Genomic DNA, 25,404 nt, shown 5'->3' with positions numbered 1-25,404 from the left:
TGCCATGAAGAAAGACAGATTAACATGAGGAAAAAAACCCAGGTTTAATTATGTATGTAAGTAGTATGGTAGCCTCACAAAGTTATGACTCAGAAGGCAGCCAGAATATTGAAATTCATATGCAGTCCTGACCTAAGGTGCTTAAGGGTCTAGGGCTTCAAAGGGTAAGTCAGAGGAGTGGGGGTGGGTGGGATTTACTGGAAGATGAGAGGAGGCAATGTTTGATAAAGAAAGCTTACTCTGCCATACATATGGGTCTCATGGATGCAAAAGTTATCCCTGGTAATAGCTCTCTTCCTGGTACAGTCCCTTTTTCTAACGTAAATTTTGTTTATAAATGTAGATTTCCCTTACAAATGGAGAACTTTTCTCTGTTTTCAGATTTTCTCCTGTCTACAGTTTTTCCAAATAATCACTATGCAAAAGAGGCATATTTTAGCATGGCTTATTCTATTACCCCTCACTTCATAACAGCCTCTATAAAGTGCCGTTAAAGAACAAAGTAGCCAGTGGGAACTTGCTGTATGGCACTGCTGCTACTGCTGCTAAGTCGCTTCAGTCGTGTCCGACTCTGTGCGACCCCATAGACGGCCGCCCACCAGGCTCCCCCGTCCCTGGGATTCTCCAGGCAAGAACACTGGAGTGGGTTGCCATTTCCTTCTCCAATGCATGAAAGTGAGAAGTGAAAGTGAAGTCACTCAGTCGTGTCCGACTCTTAGCAACCCCATGGACTGCAGCCTACCAGGCTCTTCCATCCATGGGATTTTCCAGGCAAGAGTACTGGAGTGGGGTGCCATTGCCTTCTCCGGCTGTATGGCACAGGGAACCCAAAATCAGTGCCCTGTCACAACCTAGAGTGGTGGGGTGGGGAGGGAGGTGGCAGGGAGGTTTAAGAGAGAGGGGGCATGTGTATACCTATGGCTGATTCCTGTTGATGTATAGCAAAAACCATTACAATATTGTAAAGTAATTATCCTCCAATTAAAAATAAAGTAAAATTTAAAAAGAAGAACAATGTTTGGATCATACTTTACTAAATAAATATTTCTATGTTTAAAAAATAAAGCAACAACACAATTCAGCTGAGTAAATTTTAAAGTCCTTACTGCTATGCTAAGTCACATCAGTCTTGTCTGACTCTTAGTGAGCCTATGAGCCTCCCAGGCTCCTTTGTCCATGGGCTTCTCTGGGCAAGAATATTAGAGTGGGTTGCCATGCCCTCCTCCAGGGTACCTTCCCAACCCAGGGATCAAAGCTGTGTCTCCTGCATTTGCAGGTGTGTTCTTTACCATTATTGCCACCTGGGAAGATCTGGCTTTCAGCAATTCATCAGTTAGTCAGCATTCAGACTAGCACAGATAAAGAAGCTCTGAAGAAGTATACAGGGCAAGAGATGTTTATAGGCAGAAGGGGGCAAGAAATCAAGTTGAACTGAGGCAATGAGAGGGAACATAATAAGTCATCCCCAAATGTCCCACTTTGGTATGGGAATTGTTTTGAGCAGATGGCAATTGAGAACCAGCAGACTCATGAAAAGCTTTCTACCTCTCCCTTAACTGCCTAAAAGAATTTAGGTGGGGGGCCTGTACCAGGAAGGGAGCTATTACTAGCAACCACTTTTTACATCAGAAAGCCTGATTTGCATGGCATGGCACAGGTTTGTTCACCAACATTTATACTTCCTATCTTCCTGTGAATTTTTTTCCTCCTCCTTGAAGCCCCAGATCCCTACCTCCTTCTCCTTAACTCAGGTTAGTATGTAAGCCTCAACTGCCTGACTACCTTTGAGTCTTCATGTCTTTGTGGGGCTCCCATAAGGGTTTCCCTTGTGGCTCAGCTGGTAAAGAATCTGCCTGCAATGCTGGAGACCTGGGTTCAGTCCCTGGGTTGGAAAGATCCCCTGGAGAAGGGAAAGGCTACCCACTCCAGTATTCTGGCCTGGAGAATTCCATGGACTCTATAGTCATCCCAACCCGGGGATGAAAGCTGTGTCTCTTGCATTGGCAGGCATGTTCTTTACCACTAGTGCCACCTGGGAAGATCATACTGGCTTTCAGCAATTCATCGGCTAGTCAGCATTCAGTGTAGCACAGAGAAAGGAGCTCTGAAGAGGTATACAGGGCAAGAGATGCTGCAGAGTCAGACACGACTGAGCGACTTTCACTTCACTTCACAGTTATGTAGTTAAATTTGTTTTGTTCCCTGTTAATCTGTTCTATGTCAATTTGATTATTAGACAAGCCGACAAATTTGGAAGGGAAGAAAGAAAAAATTTTCTGCCCTTACAGCAAAAAAAAAAAAAAAAAAAAGATTAGTTATTCCAAGTTAACTTTCCTTTAGGGGAAGCAGGTCTGTCAGGCAAGTGACCTAAGTAGTGCTGATCAGGCGATTCCTGATTGACTGGTTTACAATTCCATTTCTGGGGGGAGCCAAAAGTAATTCAGTCTTGATTTGGTGGCATGAGGTTTAGTATAGGCAGCTCCATTTGGGGCTTGTTGCCTTGCCTTTAACAATGCAAAAATGCATTCTTTAGCCTCAATTTGTTACTGAGGGCCTACTCTCTGGTGAGCACTGGGGAATATTCAGATGAATACCCTGTGGTCTCCCTCTTCAAGCAACTCTCAGTTTAGTGGTTCCCTGATAGTTTTCCTTAGGCTCTCAGTTGCATTTGATAGAAGTGACTATTTTTTCCTCAGATCCTGTCTTGGCTTTGCATGCAAGGAAGTATTACAGTTTCTTCATAAGTCTCTGAGTTGTTGTCTTTGTTTTACCTCTAGGATTTCAACTTATTGGGGCATCATCTCACTGAGTTCTTACATAGGCTTTAGTGTGGCTACTTCTAAGTAGTGGTGTACCATTAAAATTAGATTTTATTTAAACCTATAGTAATTCCAGTGTAATGAAGATTCATAGGAATAATGTAAATGCAGATGGGAAATGAGAAGAGAAGAAATGACATTTATTTTCCAAACAAAGGAGCTTTATGTTTGTAGCATGATTTCTTCCAATAGCTTTTTCTGGCCCTGGGTCACAGCAAACTTGACAACTCTGGAACCATGCTCTCTGCCTCACCTCCCACAAACAGGCCCTACCTCTTTTCATTCATCTGTGTTATCTTCAAGATTTGAGCTTTCAGCATAATCTTTCTGCTTTTTCTTGTCCCCACTTGTCACTAGTTACAGGACTGCAAGCTGCTGAGGGTGTTTATAGAGTTAAATACTAGATCTGGCATTCTCTGTAAAATGCTAATGGTAAATTCTCTGTTAAATGCTTATAGTAAGCAGTGTTCTCTGCTCACTAAATGAGTTAGTGACACCCAAAATCCCACTGAGAAACACTCCTGCTAAAATTATATTAGAGGTCTATAAAGAGGTTCTTGTAATAGTGTACATGCATATGAAGATTTTTGATAAAAGTATTTCAAGAAATGTGACAGTGGAAAAAAATACTATAAAATATTATAAAGTATATACATATATATTCTTTTAAATGTATAAAATAATATAAGTAGATATTTGCCATTTAAGATACTACAAGTTTATATAATCAAAGAGTCTGCAATTTTTGGATATACTCTGGAAAAATAGGCGATGGTTTATGTTATTCTAATATATTCAGGCATATGTGGTGATAGGCATTCAATGAACATAGGGTAACTAATGATCTATCTAATTAATATTGTATTGTGTTCAAACTTTTTGCATGTACTTTTCAGTTTTATAATATTATAACAACAATAAAGCGGTCTTGACAATAGGGTCCAAGTCATATAACTCTCTATGTCCCATTAGCATGTAAATGTGTATGTGTATGGTTATAGACAGTAAGTTATTTCTCATTATTAATTCTCTGAAGGAGACATTATATGCACATTTCATTGGTAAGGGAAGTTTTAAAATTATATAAGTTTTAAATTTTAAAATTAAAATTCAGTACATGTATAAACTATATGATATTGAAGTAATTTCATTAAAGTTCACATGAAAGTGATAGATGGATTGTGAGTATTCTATAATAATTTGTTTTTCCTTTTTTTATTTTAGTGCTCAAGGAGCTTGTATTTCTCATGTACTGCCAGAATTTCTGCTTGAACCGGAAGATTACAAGAAGTGGATTGAAATTAAAGTAAGAGAATTTAATTTCTGAGAAATTATTGAATTCACTATTATTGAATTTAATGGATTTTGGTTTAGAATCCTTGATTTTTTTTATTTATGAAATATCCTAAGGATTACGCCTCTCCAGACAGTATGTATGTGTGTGTGTGTATACACACACACATAGACATATATATAATCAGTTCAGTTCAGTCGCTCAGTCATGTCCGACTCTTTGCGACACCATGAATTGCAGCATGCCAGGCCTCCCTGTCCATCACCAACTCCTGGAGTTCACTCAGACTCACGTCCATCGAGTCAGTGATGCCATCCAGCCATCTCATCCTCTGTCGTCCCCTTCTCCTCCTGCCCCCAATCCCTCCCAGCATCAGAGTCTTTTCCAATGAGTCAGCTCTTTGCATGAAGTGGCCAAAGTACTGGAGTTTCAGCTTTAGCATGATTCCTTCCAAAGAACACCCAGGGCTGATCTCCTTCAGAATGGACTGGTTGGATCTCCTTGCAGTCCAAGGGACTCTCAAGAGTCTTCTCCAACACCACAGTTCAAAAGCATCAATTCTTCGGCACTCAGCCTTCTTCACAGTCCAACTCTCACATCCATACATGACCACAGGAAAACCATAGCCTTGACTAGACGGACCTTTGTTGGCAAAGTAATGTCTCTGCTTTTGAATATGCTACCTAGGTTGGCCATAACTTTCCTTCCAAGGAGTAAGCATCTTTTAATTTCATGGCTGCAGTCACCATCTGCTGTGATTTTGGAGCCCCCCAAAAAAAGTCTGACACTGTTTCCCCTGTTTCCCCATCTATTTCCCATGAATTGATGGGACTGGATGCCATGATCTTCGTTTTCTGAATGTTGAGCTTTAAGCCAACTTTTTCACTCTCCACTTTCACTTTCATCAAGAGGCTTTGTAGTTCCTCTTCACTTTCTGCCATAAGGGTGGTGTTATCTGCATATCTGAGGTTATTGATATTTCTCCTGGCAATCTTGATTCCAGCTTGTGTTTCTTCCAGTCCAGCATTTCTCATGATGTACTCTGCATATAAGTTAAATAAGCAGGGTGACAATATACAGCCTTGACGAACTCCCTTTTCCTATTTGGAACCAGTCTGTTGTTCCATGTCCAGTTCTAACTGTTGCTTCCTGACCTGCATATAGGTTTCTCAAGAGGCAGGTCAGGTGGTCTGGTATTCCCATCCCTTTCAGCATTTTCCACAGTTTATTGTGATCCACACAGTCAAAGGCTTTGGCATAGTCAATAAAGCAGAAATAGATGTTTTTCTGGAACTCTCTTGCTTTTTCCATGATCCAATGGATGTTGGCAATTTGATCTCTGGTTCCTCTGCCTTTTCTAAAACCAGCTTGAACATCAGGAAGTTCACGGTTCACGTATCGCTGAAGCCTGGCTTGGAGAATTTTGAGCATTACTTTACTAGCATGTGAGATGAGTGCAACTGTGCGGTAGTTTGAGCATTCTTTGGCATTGCCTTTCTTTGGGATTGGAATGAAAACTGACCTTTTCCAGTCCTGTGGCCACTGCTGAGTTTTCCAGATTTGCTGGCATATTGAGGGCAGCACTTTCACAGCATCATCTTTCAGGATTTGAAAGAGCTCCACTGGAATTCCATCACCTCCACTACCTTTGTTCATAGGGATGCTTCCTAAGGCCTACTTGACTTCACATTGCAGGATGTCTGGCTCTAGGTCAGTGATCACACCATCGTGATTATCTGGGTCATGAAGATCTTTTTTGTACAGTTCTTCTGTGTATTCTTGCCACCTCTTCTTAATATCTTCTGGTTCTGTTAGGTCCATACCATTTCTGTCCTTTATCGAGCCCATCTTTGCATGAAATATTCCCTTGGTATCTCTAATTTTCTTGAAGAGATCTCTAGTCTTTCCCATTCTGTTGTTTTCCTCTATTTCTTTGCATTGATTGCTGAGGCAGGTTTTCTTATCTCTCCTTGCTATTCTTTGAACTCTGCATTCAGATGCTTATATCTTTCCTTTTCTCCTTTGCTTTTCGCTTCTCTTCTTTTCACAGCTATTTGTAAGGCCTCCCCAGACAGCCATTTTTTATTTGTCTAAAAATCTCTGTGAAGTTCCCATACAAAATAGATTACATAGCTTTCTTAAATATACAGGTGATTGCTTCTTTTAAGGGACTTAGAAATGAAGAATGGTCTGTACTTATGTGAATTTTTTCTTAAAATACATGTTTAGAATATATATCTTTCAAAGAAAATATTGTGTTTTTTTTCCAATTACCTGAAAATTGCCACTTCCCTTCTTAAGTTTTAGTGGAGAATAGGGAGAAATTAAGCAAGATAGTCATTTTTTTGCATATTATGCAATTCATTTTATGGAGACCTATTGAGAAGAGTAATTGTCTTGAGAAGTCTGTAGGCTTTGAGGAAACTCTCTGTTGGTTGTAACACTGTTACTATAGTCGCCACATTATATTAGCACAAGATCCAGAGGCCTGTTCTTCAGCACTCTGCTGAGTTCCAGTGGCTTCATCCAAAGGGTATGGCTCTTTGGGGGTTCAGAATTCAGAATAATTTTGCGTCTATTTGGCATCACCAACTTGATGGACATGAGTTTGAGCAAGCTTCAGGAGTTGGTGATGGACAGGGAAGCCTGGCATGCTGCAGTCCATGGGATTGCAAAGAATCAGACAATACTGAGCGACTGAACTCACTTAACTGCCACTGTTGCCACAGAGTGACCTATCAGGTACAATAAATGAGTAACTCTATGACCTCAAATAGAGGCTGCGAGTTCCAGAAAGCTATCTATGTTGATAGTTTCTGTTACTGGCACATGGAGAGTTGGAAATCTGCATGAATGGGTATCAAGGACATGTAAATGTTTTATAAAAAGAAAATGTGTGTATATATATATATATATATATATATATATATATGCTAAGTTATTAAAACTTTGGATTTACATTTCCCTTGCATTGTAATTAATATTTTAATATATTATTTCTTATAGTCTTCCACTACTACCTCAGCCAAGTTTTCCCACATACCTAAGGGAAAGCATTCTGTTGTTATAGATATGACAGATTTTGAAGCCTGGAGTAAACGATCATGGACTGATGTATTCCTTCAGATATACAAGGTAACTGTTTTGGGGTTTTTTTGGTTGATTTATAGGAATAGTGTATTAGTTAAGGTACAGGTAATCCTGCTGTAAAAAATCACAGTGGCCCAAATAAGATAGAATAATTATTTTTCTTTCTCATGAAATTGTGGAGAAGTGGTTTAGAAATAGTAGATGACTCTTCCATCCTCAGTACTGGACTTTTATTTCTGGGTCCATTTCTCAGAACAGGGAAGAGCAGATAAAAGAGTAGAAGACAAGTAAATACCTTTTAAGGATATCATCTGAAAAGGGCATCATTTCCATTTCATGTTCCACTGGGCAGAATTTGGTCATATTGCTGCACCTAACTTCAAGGAAAGTTGAAAAACATAGTCTCAAATTTGTTGTGAAGTGAAGTGAAAGTCGCTCAGTCGTGTCCGACTCTTTTCGACTCCACGGACTATACAGTCCATGGATTTCTCTGGGACTGAACACTGGAGTGGGTAGCCTTTCCCTTCTCCAGGGGATCTTCCCAGTCCAGTGATTGAACCCAGGTCTCCTGCATTGTGGGTGGATTCTTTACCAGCTGAGCCACAAGGGAGGCCCAAGAATACTAGAGTGGGTAGCCTATCCCTTCTCAGTGGATTCCCAACCCAGGAATCGAACCAAGGTCTCCTGCATTGCAGGTGGATTCTTTACCAACTGAACTATCAGGGAAGCCCCCTAAATTTGATAAGTACAGGCATTTTCTAGTACCTAAAAAAGGAAATATTAAAGAATAGATGTTGGCGAAAATTATAGTATCTGCCTCTAATGCTTAGTTCAGTTCAGTTCAGTCGCTCAGTTGTATCCGACTCTTTGCAACCCCATGAATTGCAGCATGCCGGGCCTCCCTGTCCATCACCAACTCCCAGATTTCACCCAAACTCATGTCCACTGAGTTGGTGATGCCATCCAGCCATCTCATCCTCTGTCATCCCCTTCTCCTCCTGCCCCCAATCCCTCCCAGCATCAATCTTTTCCAATGAGTCAACTCTTCACATGAGGTGGCCAAAGTACCGGAGTTTCAGCTTTAGCATCAGTCCTTCCAAAGAAATCCCAGAGCTGATCTCCTTCAGAATGGACTGGTTGGATCTCCTTGCAGTCCAAGGGACTCTCAAGAGTCTTCTCCAACACCACAGTTCAAAAGCATCAATTCTTCGGCACTCAGCTTTCTTCACAGTCCAACTTTCACATCCATACATGACCAGTAATCCCCAGTTTAGAAATGAGGAAAGGTTAACATGCATACATACTTTCTTCCAAGATTACCTGATGTAGTTTTCTGCTTTCTTCCTTATTGTTCTCTACTGGGGAGCAATAGCCCAGGCCCAAGAGCCCAGGTGCCCTCTGGCACTCTGAACTCCTCCACTGCAGCCAGCCCCCTAGGCCTACCCTCTACAGAGTTCGTTGTGCTCTTTGATTCCCAGTTATTCCCCCATCTCTACCTTTTCTTCCCCAGGCAACCTGCCCTGTCTATATTGCTGGATGTCAAGAGGAGAAATCCTGTATTTTTTTTTTTAGTAATTCCCACAGGAATGATGGGGGTATTAGTGACTCTCACCCAAAGATAGATTTGGAGGGGGAAAAAAAAAGCTATCTTCTTTACTTTCTTAACTCCACACTGCATCATATATAATTTTGTCTACTGATAAAAAGGAGCAACTCCAAAACAGAAAAGCTGCATATAGTTTATGGACAAACTAGTCCTACTCTTGGTTGTAGGCTTCTTTCACTCACCCATTCATTTATTCACTCCCGCATGCATTCATGTGTATGTCTAGTTCATTTAACCCATCTTTCCCAACTAAAAGTCTATGAATTTAGATACCACTTATTACTTGTGAACTCAAAACTTAATAGTGTGCCTGCTACATAGCAGAGGCTCAGCAAATATTTGTTGAATAAATTTATTCAACAGCTATTATGATCCAGGTACTATACTAGACCCTGGGGGTATAAAAGTAAACTTGATATAGCCTGTCTTTTCAAGGATTTTGTGTCCTGGAGTGTGTGAGCAATTAAATAAATACAATTACAAAAAACTATGACAAATGTTATGACAAGGTAAACCCAAAGAACTAAGGATGAGTACACATAGAAAGGAACCTAACTTGCCTGTGCCTTGGAGAAGGTTTCTAGGAAAAAGATGAATTTAAACTGAGCCCTGAACAATGAGGAGGATTTAGTAGGCAAGGTGAGGCATAGGTTAGAGAGAAAGATAATACAATTTGTGTGACAGAGGTAATAGATGAGTTTTATTGGAGGATGGGGCAATAACGTTTTTCAAGATAACGGAAATTCAAAGTGGAAATGCCTGGGGTTTGATAGAGCATTGTATATTCTGAGGAATAAACACAGTATGGCTGGGACTAAGAGGAGTAGACTATGAGCACGGTCAGAAAATAGATCGTGGTTGACTTCATAAGTCAAACTAAGGCATCTGAACTTCATGGATTTTAGCACAAGGTCAGTAAAGAAATCTTGAAGGATTTTAAACACAAGATTGACATAATCAGTTTTGCATTCTATAGAAATCACTCTGGTACACTATGGAAACTGGGAATTTTTTTTTAATTATTGAAGTACAGTTGATTGACAATGTTGTGTTAGTTTCAGGTGTACAGCAAAGTGAGATCTATATATATATACACACACATATATATACACACACAGACATACATACATACATACACACACATACATGCATACACACACACACACACACACACACACACACACACACAATTTCTTTTTCAGATTCTTTTCCCTTATAGGTTAGTATAAAATATTGAGTATAGTTTCCTGTGCTATATGGTAGGTCCTTGTTGGTTATCTACCTTATGCATAGTTGTGTGTATATGTTAATCCTATCCTAATTTATCCTTCCCCTCCCTCCCCTTTCCCCCTTGGTAACCATAAGCATGTTTTCTATGTCTGTGGCTCTATTTCTGTTCTGAATATAAGTTCATTTATATTATTTGTTTCTTAGATTCCACATATAAACAATATTATCTAATATTCATCTTTCTCTGCCTGACTTCATTTAGCATTATACTCTCTAGGTCCGTCCATGTTGCTGCAAATAGCATTATTTTGTTCTTTTTCATGGCTGAGTAATATTCCATTATGTTTCATATAATATTCCACGTCTTCTTTATCTATTCATCTGTTGATGGACATATATGTTTCCATGTTTTGACCATTGTGACTAGTGATGGTACTGAGAATACTTGAGGTAGTAGGAAAGATGAGAAAAGAGCAGCTTTCATAAATATCAGGCATAAAAATCAGGAATTGGTGAATGACAATAACTTATGGAAGTGAAGGAGACAGAGGGGTCAAAGACCACAGTGAGCTTCTGGCTTGGGTGACTGTGTGGAATTTGTTCCCAGTCACTGAAAGACAAGACAAAGGATGTTAACAGGATTTTGTTCAGGGCAGACAGAGGGACATAGCAAGAGAGCATGATAAATTAATGTTGGTCCTGCTGTATCATGGTGCTATGTGTAATTACCAGGTGGGTTGATCCTTTTGTCTGGAAACTGATCTGAATGGCAGCTGTAGTTGAGATTCTTCACTGATTCAGTGATAGACTCATAGGCATGGATGATTGCCCTGTAGATCATCTGCAGAGCAGTGTTTCTCCATAGATTGTGTCTGAAGCATGTAGCTCTCAGCACTCTATTAAATCAGTCGTGGATTGACAGTTACACTTTAAAAAAGCAAGCAGTGTTGTTGAGATATTTCACAAGTTAGAAATAGAAGACTGTGGTTTTCACACAAATCCCTTTAGTTTTTAATTGTCTCTTTCCTATAGGTCATACGTGCACTTCAAGAATGCCTTTGTCATTTCTTCTTTGCTAATAGTTTAGATAACAGGATATAGCTTGTCTTGACCAATTTGATTTTATGTCATTTGGTTATTTTTGCTTGTTAAATTTGCATGTTTAGTTGTTGCTATTTCCTTGCATTATATTCCCAATTCACAAAAATGTGTTGATAGCTAAAAAATGGGTCACTGAAGCATAAGAGAGGTGAAAACAATAAGAGAAACACTTAAACTCAGAATGCTCTTCTAAATATAAACTATATTACATAAAGAGGGCTTTTATGTACAATAAAGGATGAATCTGTATGTGCTATAAGAATTGAATGTCATACTTCTACAAAAGAACCTGGAAAATAAAAAGGTGATCAGATGAATAACTGAATAATAAGTTTAATTATACTGTTTATTCAGGAGAAGGCAATGGCACCCCACTCCAGTACTCTTCCCTGGAAAATCCCATGGATGGAGGAGCCTGGTAGGCTGCAATCCATGGGGTCGCTACGAGTTGGACACGACTGAGCGACTTCACTTTCACTTTTCACTTTCATGCACTGGAGAAGGAAATGGCAACCCACTCCAGTGTTCTTGCCTAGAGAATCCCAGGGACGGGGGAGCCTGGTGGGCTGCCGTCTTTGGGGTCGCACAGAGTCGGACACAACTGAGGTGACTTAGCATAGCATAGCATACTGTTTATTCATTTGTTCCCAGTGTATTATCTGTCAGAAAGGTTTTGTTTTTTTTTAATAGTACACAGTTCTGTCAAATATATTGATATTTTTAAACTAAGAGCAATGATTTTTCTGGTTAATTAAACACATTTTCCCCAAAGCAATTTAAAATCTCCCTATAATAAAATAGGAATATTTGTTAGTAAAGGAGGCAAGATACCAATTATACCAAAACATTATTCAGAATTATATACCTCTGTAGAAAACAAACAAAAATGGTACAAGGGATCATATTGCTGAAGAGTGTTTTAAATGAGCTTCAATAAAATATTACTGGCATGAAAGCAAAATTGGTGAAATTATTTTATTAAATAGATTTGCAGGATGGTCCATAATGTCACTGGAATGCAATGTGTTAACACAATTATTCTCACATGCGGTAACAGATATTGCAGTTTATTTGGATATAGCCATGTATAGGGAATATATGAATAACTCTCCACATCTGTAATAAGTATATAGTCACCCCTGGATATTGAAGGGTGATTGATTTTAGGATCCCCCACAGAAACCAAAATGTGAGCATGCTCAAGTCTTTTATATACAGTGGCATGGTATTTGTGTAAAACCCAGGCACCATCTCATATATACTTTAAATCTCCCATATACTTAAAATTATCTCTAGATTACTTATCATACCTAATGCAATATAAATGCTCTGTAAACTGTTGTGAATACAGTTTAAATGTTATATAAATAGCTGTCAGCATGGGACAAATTGAATTTTTTGCTTTTTGTATTAATAATTTTGAGTATTTTCTATCTGTGTTTGGTTGAATTTAAGGATGTGGAACCCACAATGGGGAACCAGTGGATATGGAGGGTCAACTGTATGTGCAAGAAGTATATGATGGCATTTTCTTCTCTTTACCAGAGAAAGTCCATGCTTTATGTAGAGTGATCTTTTGTTATTTAAAGATTAATTTGTAAGATTCCTAGAGAATGAGTCATTGGTCACAAGAAGAAAAGGTGTTGCAAATGAACTCTTATTCATAGGGAAATGTGGGATTAAAAATATGCCTCTGTCATGAATACAGTGTAAAAGGAAATTGAAAAAAAGTTATGAACACTGTCAAAATAGCACTACTGAATTAAATATTTTTATTGTGACCTCTGTGAATTTAACAGCCTTCTTTCCAATGTTGAGATGTACTAGTTTTGCAGGGAAGGTCACTCTCATGCATTATTCCAATACGAGTGAGATTAAAAATAATATTTTCATAGCACTGATGTTTTTCTGTGTATCCATTTCCATTTTAAATGACTGGCTCAAATGACACATCAAGTTATGCATTCCATGTCCTGGATATGCTGTACATATATCTATAGAATTTGAGATGGTTTTTAATGTGGTACAAATTACTAGGCATTAAGAGTTTGTTTCCAAGGATTTATTTATGTATCTCCTCATCTGACTGTTAATTCCTGTCTCTTAATATCCTTTGTAATAAACTAGTTCTGAGTTCTTTGAGCTGCTCTCACAAATTAATTGAACCCAAAGAAGGGGTTGTTGGAACCTCCAACAGATAGCTCATTAGTCAGAAGCACAGGTGACCTGGGCTTGTGATTGACATCTGAAATGGAGGACAGTCTTATGAGACAGCTCTCTTAACCTGTGGGCACTGATGCACCCTTTGCATAGATGGTGTCAGACTTGAGTTGAACTGTAGGACATCCAGTTGATGCCAGAGAATTGCTTGGTGGTGTCTGTTTATTCTCTGCCTGGTAGTATTTACTCTCTAAATACTAATTTTTATTTTGCCATTCCAGTAGTAAAAATTATCTCTCTCTCTTTTATCCAAATTTCAGGTTCTGGTACTATCCCAAATTGTACCATATAGCATCAATAATCTGCCCCCTGTATATATGCAAAATTCACCAAAAGTCAATGCTTATTTTGCATCCAGCAACATATATTCTGATCCTGAAAGGATTCTGCTTAGCTGGATGAACACAAATTATGAGAACGCCCGACATGTTATTTGGAAAAACTGTCAAAAAGGTGAGATTTTTTTTTTGCTTTAATGATCACAGATTGTAGTCTGAGAGTATGGAAGGAGCCATAGAACTGAACGCAGAATCCATGGATTCTAGGCCCGAGTGCAGCATGTATTCTGTTCTACAAGTAGGATGTCCTATAACATTTTCAAAACCAGTTTCCTTACATGTGTCAGGGAGGGGAAAGTTCCTCTCTACTTGTCTTGAATTCCTGTGGCTGGACTAATAATAAAATTAACACAAGACAGATTTAACAGGAGAATAACAAAATTTAATCATGTGCGAAGGTCTCATAGAAATGGGACTTAAAAAGTGGTCAAAGCACAAACCTTTTATACTTTTTAGACAAAGAAGCAATAAATTTGTGAGGAATTGACAGGACAAAGAAACTTAGGCTTTGGGTCCTTAATTAGTGAGGAATCTGAACAGAGTGTGGGTAGAGGCAGGGAGAGCATCTTACACATGAAGGATTTACCTTCTGCTTGCAGGGAGACAAGCGGTGGGGGGATCAAAGTGTCCCTCTTTCATTGGCTGTTTCTTAAGTAATTTGAATTCAGAATAATCAGTATGCATTGAGGCACATTTTGAAACAGCCTGCCCTGGGGCCCAACACATTTAAAATGGAAATAATAAAAGATGCATCTTTAATTTATTTTGAAGAATAAATGATAAAAATTATGTAGAAATGCTCTAGAAATGAAAGATTGCCTTAATAACGCTGATGATATTTTCAACTCTATAAAGTATTAAATTTAGTTGACACTACTGAAACTTTGTATGTTATTAGTTGAGATCAAGCGAAACTTGACTAGACAGTGTCTTACATCTATTTCATTGTGATGGTCATGTTGGAAATCACTAAGTATGAATTTTGAGGAGGTAGGTCATATGGAGAAGGCAATGGCACCCCACTCCAGTACTCTTGCCTGGAAAATCCCATGGATGGAGGAGCCTGGTAGGCCGCAGTCCATGGGGTCGCTAAGAGTCGGACACGACTGAGTGACTTCACTTTCACTTTTCACTTTCATGCATTGGAAAAGGAAATGGCAACCCACTCCAGTGTTCTTGCCTGGAGAATCCCAGGGACGGGGTAGCCTTGTGGGCTGCTGTCTATGGGGTCACACAGAGTTGGACACAACTGAAGTGACTTAGCATAGCAGAGCATATGTCATATAGGTCATATTAGGTCCATATACCAAGACCAAGGCAAGTACGTGATCATAGATAGACCTATTTCAGTGTTCAGGTGGACACTCCCTGGTTCTACTCTTGAGTAATAAGACTTTATACATTTCTTACATTCTTTGAGAGCCTTACATTCTTTGAAATATTTCCAATTGGCTAGTATAGCTGTGCATTCTTTTCTTCATCATAAGCTTTGCTTGTCTTGAGAAAACAACATGTGCACTTTGGTTGTTTCTTTGACTTCCATTCAGCTCCCCTCTTCCAAGTACATACAAACCATTCATATTCAGAATGGGTTTTGTTTTATTTTTTTATACAGAATCCTCAGAGTTTAATCTAAACTTTAGCTAGAAAAGATTAAAAGTGTGATTTAAAATGAGACTTTGAATTACAGTTGCTCCGAACTTAAAGGCATTACTTTGTAAACATAATGACATCAAGGTAGAAAAAGATATATTGATACATTAGTATTAGAGAACAGTAAACATTAATATTTTATTACCTTCCAATTGACATGCTGATAATATCAAGCAATTTCCCTTGAAACTGCAATTTAATAAGATTCACATCTTATAAACATGTATTTGACCTGTTCAAAAATGTAAAAAAAAACAAGGTGTAAATAAATAGTTTGAATACTGAGGAGTAACACTTTAACCATAGTGTTATAAAATATGTACATATATTAGAAATGAATATGTTCTTTTGTTATAAAATTATTATGGTTCTATTTTTACCAACAGAATGGTATACACAAGTTGTTTTCAAGGAGTTTGCTGCATTTTTTAGAATAATGCATTATGGACACTGGCCTAGTTCCTGCTTTTTAAAACACTGAGTCTCATGCCTTTGCAAAGCCCTTGTACTTCCTGTTCCCTCTGCTTGGAGCTTTATTTTCTTGGATATCTTCACGATTCCTTTGCCCACTTCACTCAAGATCCTGCTCAAATATCATATTATCTGAGAAGCTTTCCCAATACCCTCTCTAAATTAGTGCCTCCTTCAGTCCTTCTCTTTCTTGCTTCATTCTTCTCAGTGGTGTTGATCCCCAGTAATATTTTTTTTTAATTTTATTTTATTTTTAAAATTTACATAATTGTATTAGTTTTGCCAAATATCAAAATGAATCCGCCACAGGTATACATGTGTTCCCCATCCTGAACCCTCCTCCCTCCTCCCTCCCCATACCATCCCTCTGGGTCGTCCCAGTGCACCAGCCCCAAGCATCCAGTATCGTGCATCGAACCTGGACTGGCAACTCGTTTCCCTCCTCCTGGAGAATGTGAGCTTCTTAACAGAAACAGTCTCTTCTGTTTTGTTGTTCACTGCTGCTTTCTCCGAAAATTGCATGGAAAACAAAAGATATCAAATACTGTTTGAGAAATTAAATAAATGAATGAAAGAAGGAGAGCATAAAGGGACACACTCAGGTTTTATATATTTCTCTATCCTATTCCAGACAACTGAGTGTATATTAAGCTACTACTGTGTACCTTCTAGAACCAATGCGGGGATCAGATTGAATGGTTGAGTTAGAAGGGAACACTTTCTGAGTTCAGTATGTGAAGTAAAGAAGTGAGGTCACTCAGTCATGTCCGACTCTTTGCGACCCCATGGACTGTAGCCTACTAGGCTCCTCCGTCCGCAGGATTTTCGAGGCAAGAAGGCTGGAGTGGGTTGCCATCTGAGTACAGCTCGGCCTGGTTAATAACTGTGGAGGTCCATGAGAAGGAGCTCTGTGAAGGACTCCACTTAGGTTAATTTGGACTGAGAAAAGAGTCATACTCGGTATCCCAGATTTAAAATTTTCAACATTGATGCTCCACTCATCCCCACTCCATTGATAAATTCTCACCATGGTTGCAACTTGGTGCAGTGGTATTGTGGAGGGTAGATGGATAAGGCTACACCTCACACCTTATGATTAAGAAACTCTGAGGGTGGGGCCTAGCAATCTGTATTTTAAAAAACCTGCCATGTGATTCTGATGCACTCTAAGGGATGAAGCAGTTAGGTCATAGTAACACAACAAGCAATCGGCGCTTTTAAATTGTTCATAGAACAGTATTTATTTACCAATTATATTTGAAAAATAAATCCCTTCTATAAACAAATTTCCTTGGAAGTAAATAATGACTCATTGGAAAAGACCCTGATGCTGGGAAAGATTGAAGGCAGGAGGAGAAGGGGACTACAGAGGATAAGATGATTGGATGGCATCACCAACATGCTGGACATGAGTTTGAGAAGGCTCCAGAAGTTGGTGATGGACAGGGAAGCCTTGCATGCTGCAGTCTGTGGGGTCACAGAGTCGGACATGACTGAGCGACTGAACTGAACTGAAATAATGACTGAAAGAAAAAAAAGTGAAAGTCTCTCAGTCATGTCCATCTCTGTCTCTTTGTGACCCTATGGCCTGTAGCTTGCAGGGATCCTCTGTCCATGGAATTCTCCAGGCAAGAATACTAGAGTGGGTTGCCATTCCCTTCTCCAGGGAATCTTTCCAACCCAGGGAACAAATTCAGGTCTCCTGCATTATAGGTAGATTCTTTACTTTCTGAGTCACCACGGAGGCCCCAAAATAATGACTGAAAACTTCCCCATATTAATGTCAGACATCACACCACAGATCCGGGAAGCTCAGGGTAAATGTCCCAAAACATTTATACCTAGGCATATTATATTCAAATTGTAGAAAAATTAAAGAAAACATCTTGAAAAAAAGCCAAAGGAAAAACACCTAACCTGTAGACAGACAAAGATAAGAATTATATCCAACTTCTCAGAAATCATGCATTCAGGAAGAATGTGGAGTGAAATATTTAAACTGAAAAGGAGAAACCTTGCAGAGAATAGATAGTGGGCCTTGCTTACACACTTTTTGGGTAAACTGATCAGTTGGCAGCTTGTAGAGTCAAACTTAAGGACAGTGTGTCCTTGGTCAACCTGATGAGACAACAAATAAAGAGTATTTTAGTTGATTATGGATTTCTCAGAAACTCTTGAGAGTTTAGCATTGGAACTGACATGACAGGTTGTATGCTTATTAGATATCTGCTGTGGTCTTTCTTTCAGTATCTTCACCTCAGGACAGGTCTGCTACATTTCTGTCATTAGTATTAAAAAAAAAAAAATCAGTTTATTTAAACAAAACAAAAACCAGCCATTTATTTTACTTCCGTATCCCTCTCTTGTAACCATGTCTGTTTTCTGTGTCCATGAGTTTGTTTTTTGTTATCGTTGTTGTTGTTTTAGATTCTACATATAAGAGAGATCATATGGTATTTGTCTTACTCTGTCTGACTTATTTTATGTATCATAATATCCTCAAGGCCCATCTGTGTTGTGACAAATGGAAAGCTTTCTTTTTTTTTAATGGCTGAATAACATTCCATTTTATGTGTATGTGTGTGTGTGTGTATGCCACAATTTCTTTATTCATTTATCCATTAATGGACATCTAGGTTTTTCCATGTTTTAGATATGATACATAATGCTGCAGTGAACAGCGGAGTGCATATATCTTTTCAAAGTAGTGTTTTCATTTTTTTAGATAAATACCCAGAAGTGAACTTGCTGGACTGTATGATGGTTCTCTTTTTAGCTTTTTTGAGGACCCTGTATATTGTTTTACATAGTGGTTGCGTCAATGTACATTCCTACTAACAGTGCGCCATGATTCCCTTTCTCTACATCCTCACCAACACTTATTATTTCCTGTCTTTTTGATAGTAGCCCTTCTAACAGGTGTGAGGCCATATCTCATTGTAATTTTGATTTGCATTTCACTGATGGTTAGTGATGTTGCCAGGACTGGGTGTTCTCATGATGGTTTTACTACTTTGTTTTTCTACTTTGAAGGGTAAAAAATAGTTTCATCTTGTCATTTGCTTGTTAGCCAGTTGGATTTCCTCTTCTGTGATATACTTATTCATGTACTTTGCCCATTTTTCTATTATTTTGTTTGAATTTTTCTTATCAATTTGTAGCATTCTTTATAACAAAGACTAAACTACAACTATATTTTGTGTATATATGTATATACATATATATATATATATACATCCCACAGTATTATTTGCTTTATCACTATTCACAGAAAATTCTGCCTTACAAAATGTTTATATTACTATACATTCATGACTAATCGGTGACCTCTCCCTTTCTTTAGAAATTCTCCTGAAATTCAAAGTTACTGACATGTTTTCTTGTATTTGTTTTTTTTAATTTTGTTCTTAGGTCTTATAAGCAATTTGAAATTTTTATAAATAATAGCTAAAAATCTAGTTTTGCTTCTCTGGATTGAGAATGAGATAGTCTAGCATATCTATTCTGGAGAAGGCAATGGCACCCCACTCCAGTACTCTTGCCTGGAAAATCCCATGGACGGAGGAGCCTGGTGGGCTGCCGTCTATGAGGTCGCACAGAGTGGGACACGACTGAGCGACTTCACTTTCACTTTAGTGACATTGAGCACATATACGTGTTGGTCATCTGTATGCCCTCTTTGGAAAAATATCTATTTAGGTCTCCTGCCCATTTTTCAATGGAATTGTTTGTTTGTTTTTTGCCAAAGACTTGTATGGATTTTTTTTAATATATATATTTTTGATATAAGCCCCTTATCAGATATATGATTTGCAATTATTTTCTCCCATCCAGTAGGTCTCCCATTCAGTCTTTTCATTTTGTTGATGATTTCCTTTGCTGCACTCTCTCATTAGAATTTCTTTGCTATGATGGAATGGAGAGGGATAAGACAAATAGGGATTCTACCTCTTGCTACAGGAAGGCATGTTGGAGAGTAGTGAGTAGTAAAGTTGGAATCAGATGACCTAGAGCCCCAGCCACCTGATAAGCTATGAATATCAGAGTAGTGCTTTAGGATTTCATTCCTCTAGTCTTGGAGAGTCATGCGAGATGGCTGAGCTAGTGACTCCTATGATAAAATAGGCATCTGGTCTGGCAGCAGCAAGTCCATGGATTGAAGTGCACCATAGCCACATGCTTTTGGCCAGGGCACCTGAATTCAGCACTGAAGGCACACTGAGATATCTTAACCCTGGACTTGCTATTAACTTGTCCAAGAGCACATGCTACCAGGCAGTCCGTTGGAGTTTCAAAAAAGTTCATTCTCTAATTACAGATGGTTTCTGGGAGCCACTATTTTAAAAAAGAAATAAAAAAGACATGCCCATTCTGTGTTTGAAAATCCCTAACACATGAGGATTTGTTCTAAGTGTAGTGAAAGTCAAAAAGCGTTTTTCAAGTGATAAGTGGACACCTGTCTCATGTATATCAGTGACCTTTTTAGTGCTTGCCAGGAGATAGTGAATTTGCTTTTATACACTCATCCTTCTGCCTTCTGTTCCCAGTAATGCTTTGTGTTATATGTACTTAAGCCCTTTTATCATTAACACTTTAGTTGAGGTTCTTTCATAGATGAACCATATTTTACACCTTAATGATAGTATCTTCTTCAGTGGATCATGCCTATGATCAAGTATCCCCCTATGTCATCCCTTTGGACCCTTTGCTTCAACTGCTACATTCGATTGCTAATGGGAATTTTATCATCCTGTAATCACCTGGTGATTTTGAGAGCAGCAATGGACCATTTTATAGCATAAAGTGTAATTTCTAACAGGACTAAGTACTTTCATTTTGGTACACTTTCAACAAAATCCACAAATTGGAGCATTTTGAATTGTCTGTTCAAAGGAGCTTTGTTCTACAGAATGACGTCTTATTATTTAAGCCATGCTTATTTCAACATTTTTTGATGAAGTAACAATTGTAGTTCTTGTGAATGAAAAATACAATTTTTTATTCTATTTACTTTAGTGGAACAGAGTTATAAGTATGTTTGGCAATAATTGTATTTTATGTACCATGTAAAGGTGCCCCTAATTTCTTTATTTTGTGCTAGTTTAAGTAAACAATACGTGCGTGTATGCTAAGTTACTTCAGTTGTGTCCAACTCTGTGTGACCCTTTGGACTGTAGCCCACAAGGCTCCTCTGCCCATGGGATTTTCCAGACAAGAAAACTGGAGTGAGTTGCCATTTCCTACTCCAGGAGATCTTCCCAACCCAGGGTTGAACCCACATCTCTTATGTCTCCTGCATTGGCAGGCGGGTTCTTTACGCTAGCACCACCTGGGAAGCCCAAAGTAAACAATATTCAGTACATATTTGAGAGATTGCATTGGTCTTATAATAATGCTCCCTATTCTTAAAACTAATGTGGTCTTGAGGTCTTAAATTTGTATGTATTGTTGTTTCAAATGTGCTGAATGTTCAACTTCATTAAACCAGAAAACAGTTATTCTTTATGAAGAAGTTTACATTTTTCCCAGACATTCAAATTAGTCCTTTAATATTTAGCATTAAATATTTATCATCACGATGGTGTGATCACTCACCTAGAGCCAGACATCCTGGAATGTGAAGTCAAGTGGGCCTTAGGAAGCATCACTACCAACAAAGCTAGTATAGATGATGGAATTCCAGTTGAGCTATTTCAAATCCTGAAAGTTGACACTGTGAAAGTGTTACACTCAATATACCAGCAAATTTAGAAAACTCAGCAGTGGCCACAGGACTGGAAAAGGTCAGTTTTCATTCCAATCCCAAAGAAAGGCAATGCAAAAGAATGCTCAAACTACCACACAATTGCACTCATCTCACATGCTAGTAAAGTAATGCTCAAAATTCTCCAAGCCAGGCTTCAGCAATACGTGAACTGTGAACTTCCAGATTTTCAAGCTGGTTTTAGAAAAGGCAGAGGAACCAGAGATCAAATTGCCAACATCCGCTAGATCATGGAAAAAGCAAGAGAGTTCCAGAAAAACATCTATTTCTGCTTTATTGACTATGCCAAAGCCTTTGACTATGTGGATCACAATAAACTGTGGAAAATGCTGAAAGGGATGGGAATACCAGACTACCTGACCTGCCTCTTGAGAAACCTGTATGCAGGTCAGGAAGCAACAGTTAGAACTGGACATGGAACAACAAACTGGTTCCAAATAGGGAAAGGAGTACATCAAGGCTGTATATTGTCACCCTGCTTATTTAACTTCTATGTAGAGTACATCATGAGAAACGCTGGGCTGGAAGAAGCACAAGCTGGAATTAAGATTGCCAGGAGATATATCAATAACCTCAGATATGCAGATGACACCACCCTTATGGCAGAAAGTGAAGAAGAACTAAAGAGCCTCTTGATAAAAGTGAAAGAGGAGAGTGAAAAAGTTGGCTTAAAGCTCAACATTCAGAAAACGAAGATCATGGCATCCAGTCCCATCACTTTATGGCAAATTGATGGGAAAACAGTGGAAACAGTGGCTGACTTTATTTTTCTGGGCTCCAAAATCACTGCAGATGGTGATTGCAGCCATGAAATTAAAAGACGCTTACTCCTTGGAAGGGAAGTTATGACCAACCTAGACAGCATATTAAAAAGGAGAGACATAACTTTGCCAACAAAGGTCCATCTAGTCAAAGCTATTGTTTTTCCAGTGGTCATGTATGGATGTGAGAGTTGGACTGTGAAGAAAGCTGAGCACCAAAGAATTGATGCTTTTGGACTGTGGTGTTGGAAAAGACTCTTGAGAATCCCTTGGACTGCAAGGAAATCAACCAATCCATCCTAAAGGAGATCAGTCCTGGGTGTTCATTGGAAGGACTAATGTTAAAGCTGAAACTCCAGCACTCTGGCCACCTGATGCAAAGGACTGACTCATTGGAAAAGACCCTGATGCTGGGAAAGATTGAGGGCAGGAGGAGAAGGGGATGACAGAGAATGAAATGGTTGGATGGCATCACCAAGGCCATGGACATGGGTTTGGGTGGACTCCGGAAGTTGGTGATGGACAGGGAGGCCTGGCGTGCTGCAGTTCATGGGGTCGCAAAGAGTCAGCCATGACTGAGCGACTGAACTGAACTGATTTATCATCAATATTGCTAAAATGCACACAGACAATAGAAATTGTATCATATGACATTTTAATGTTTTATCTTGAATGTTTTATTTTGGGAATGTGACAGTCAGTATATATAAGTCATGATTTTAGTGTAAAGCTCAGCACTAAATTCAAAGAAATGTCAAGCAGTTAAACAAATGTGAGAACAAATAGTTAAATCATTTCCAATGGATTAACAGCGTGATTCAATAAATCGATGCAAACTAAGACAATAACCATGTGTCTAGAAAAATGGAGGGTATAAAAATTGCCCAATACCTAGACCACATTCTTCCTCTCTTTTTCATATTCATACCTACTCAGGGTGGTTGCCTTTCAGTCAGAGACCACTAGTTGAACAAATTCCTGTTAATGCTCATTGCAACCAGGGAGACCACACATTATGGAGAATCATGAGCTGTCTCACAGTAAAGGATATTATGAAAGACATTGCAGGATTTGTCCATTAGATAGGTAAACTGGGAAAGGTTCAAGGGATGCATATGTGCTCAGTTGCTCAGTCATGTCTGACTCTGCTACCCCATGGACTGTTGGCTGTCATGCTCCTCTGTCCATGGAATTTTCCAGGCAAGAATACTGGAGTGGGTTGCCATTTTGTTCGTAAGGGGATCTTCTTGACCCAGGGATTGAAACTGCGTGGCCTGTATCTCCTGCATTGGCAGGTATATTCTTTACTACTGCACCACCTGGAAAGCCAAAATGTGTCTCTTTGGAATATTATTTTAAAAGAGTTATCCAATACAATATTGTAAAGTAATTAGCCTCTAATTAAAATAAATAAATTTAAATTTAAAAAAAAGTTATCCATTTGTGAGAAACATTTACCTTTGTAAGGGAACTCTGCATTTGTAAGATTTTCTCCATTTCTATACCAGGAGGAGGAAGGTGACCAAATCTCTGGAAACTTATCAGTGGAAAAGACTTGTTGTTCAGTCACTCAGTCGTGTCTGACTCTTTGCAGCCCCATGGACTGCAGCATGCCAGGTTTCCCTGTCCTTCACTGTTTCCCTGAATTTGCTCAAACTCACCTCCATCAAATCAATGATGCCATCCAACCATCTCATCCTCTGTCACCCTCTTGTCCTCCTGCCTTCAGTTTTTCCCAGCATCAGAATCTTTTCCAGTGAGTTGGCTCTTCACATCAGGTGGCCAAAGCATTACAGCTTCAGCTTGAGCATCAGTCCTTCCAATGAATATTCAGGATTGATTTCCTTTAGGATTGACTGGTTTGATCTCCTTGCAGTCCAAGGCATTCTCAAGAGTCTTCTCCATCACCACAGTTCAAAAGCATCAATTCTTTGGCACTCAGCCTTCTTTATGGTCCAACTCTCACATCCATACATGACTACTTGGAAAACCATAGCTCTGCATTAAAACCTTACCCTTCCAGCAATCCCACTGCTGGGCATACACACTGAGAAAACCAGAAGGGAAAGAGACACGTGTACCCCAATGTTCATCGCAGCACTGTTTATAATAGCCAGGACATGGAAGCAACCTAGATGTCCATCAGCAGATGAATGGATAAGAAAGCTGTGGTACATATACACAATGGAGTATTATTCAGCCATTAAAAAGAATACATTTGAATCAGTTCTAATGAGGTGGATGAAACTGGAGCCTATTATACAGAGTGAAGTAAGCCAGAAAGAAAAACACCAATACAGTATACTAACGCATATATATGGAATTTAGAAAGATGGTAACAATAACCCTGTGTACGAGACAGCAAAAGAGACACTGATGTATAGAACAGTCTTATGGACTCTGTGGGAGAGGGAGAGGGTGGGAAGATTTGGGAGAATGGCATTGAAACATGTAAAATATCATGTATGAAATGAGTTGCCAGTCCAGGTTCGATGCACGATACTGGATGCTTGGGGCTGGTGCACTGGGACGCCCCAGAGGGATGGAATGGGGAGGGAGGAGGGAGGAGGGTTCAGGATGAGGAACACATGTATACCTGTGGCGGATTCATTTTGATATTTGGCAAATCTAATACAGTTATGTAAAGTTTAAAAATAAAATAAAATTAAAAAAAAAAAAACAAAAAAAACCCTTACCCTTGTTTACTGTGGTTTTCCATGTCACCTCCCATAACTGACTCTCTCGCCATCCTCTTTTGTCTTTAGCTGAGGATGCTATTTAAGATGAGGGCTTCAGCCATTTTGGTGAGTTTTTTGGGGGGGTCTTTCCCATGTATATATGTAATTTAACTTTTGTTTGATTTTCTGCTATTAATCAGTCATGTCAAATTAATTCTTAACTGAGCCAGAATAATCTATAAGAATAGACAGAAATTTCTACCTCCCCAACAAAGGAAACAGGTATTTGTTTTTACTGTATGTTTTCAGGGACAGTGGAAATCTTATAAATCAGTTACAGTAAATCTCATCCAATGGAAGAAGACTACAGTGAGGGTAA

At 38.9% G+C, this 25,404-nt stretch overlaps 1 protein-coding gene across 1 annotated transcript in view; it reads left to right on the top strand.

Annotated features, from left to right (window-relative positions):
• Positions 1–20,578, top strand: part of LOC129640166 (cilia- and flagella-associated protein 47-like) — a 136,483-nt gene extending 115,905 nt beyond the window's left edge. The window contains exons 11-14 of the mRNA XM_055565402.1: positions 4,044–4,125; positions 7,120–7,248; positions 13,621–13,813; positions 20,466–20,578. Coding sequence (XP_055421377.1) covers positions 4,044–4,125; positions 7,120–7,248; positions 13,621–13,813; positions 20,466–20,578 — 517 coding nt within the window. The remainder of the gene's footprint in view (positions 1–4,043; positions 4,126–7,119; positions 7,249–13,620; positions 13,814–20,465) is intronic.
• Positions 20,579–25,404: the final 4,826 nt, after the last annotated feature.

This window comes from Bubalus kerabau, chromosome X, assembly GCF_029407905.1.
Source record: "Bubalus kerabau isolate K-KA32 ecotype Philippines breed swamp buffalo chromosome X, PCC_UOA_SB_1v2, whole genome shotgun sequence".
NCBI lineage: Eukaryota > Metazoa > Chordata > Mammalia > Artiodactyla > Bovidae > Bubalus > Bubalus kerabau.
The sequence above is the reverse complement of the archived record's forward strand: the minus strand, read 5'-3'. Positions and strand labels throughout refer to the sequence as shown.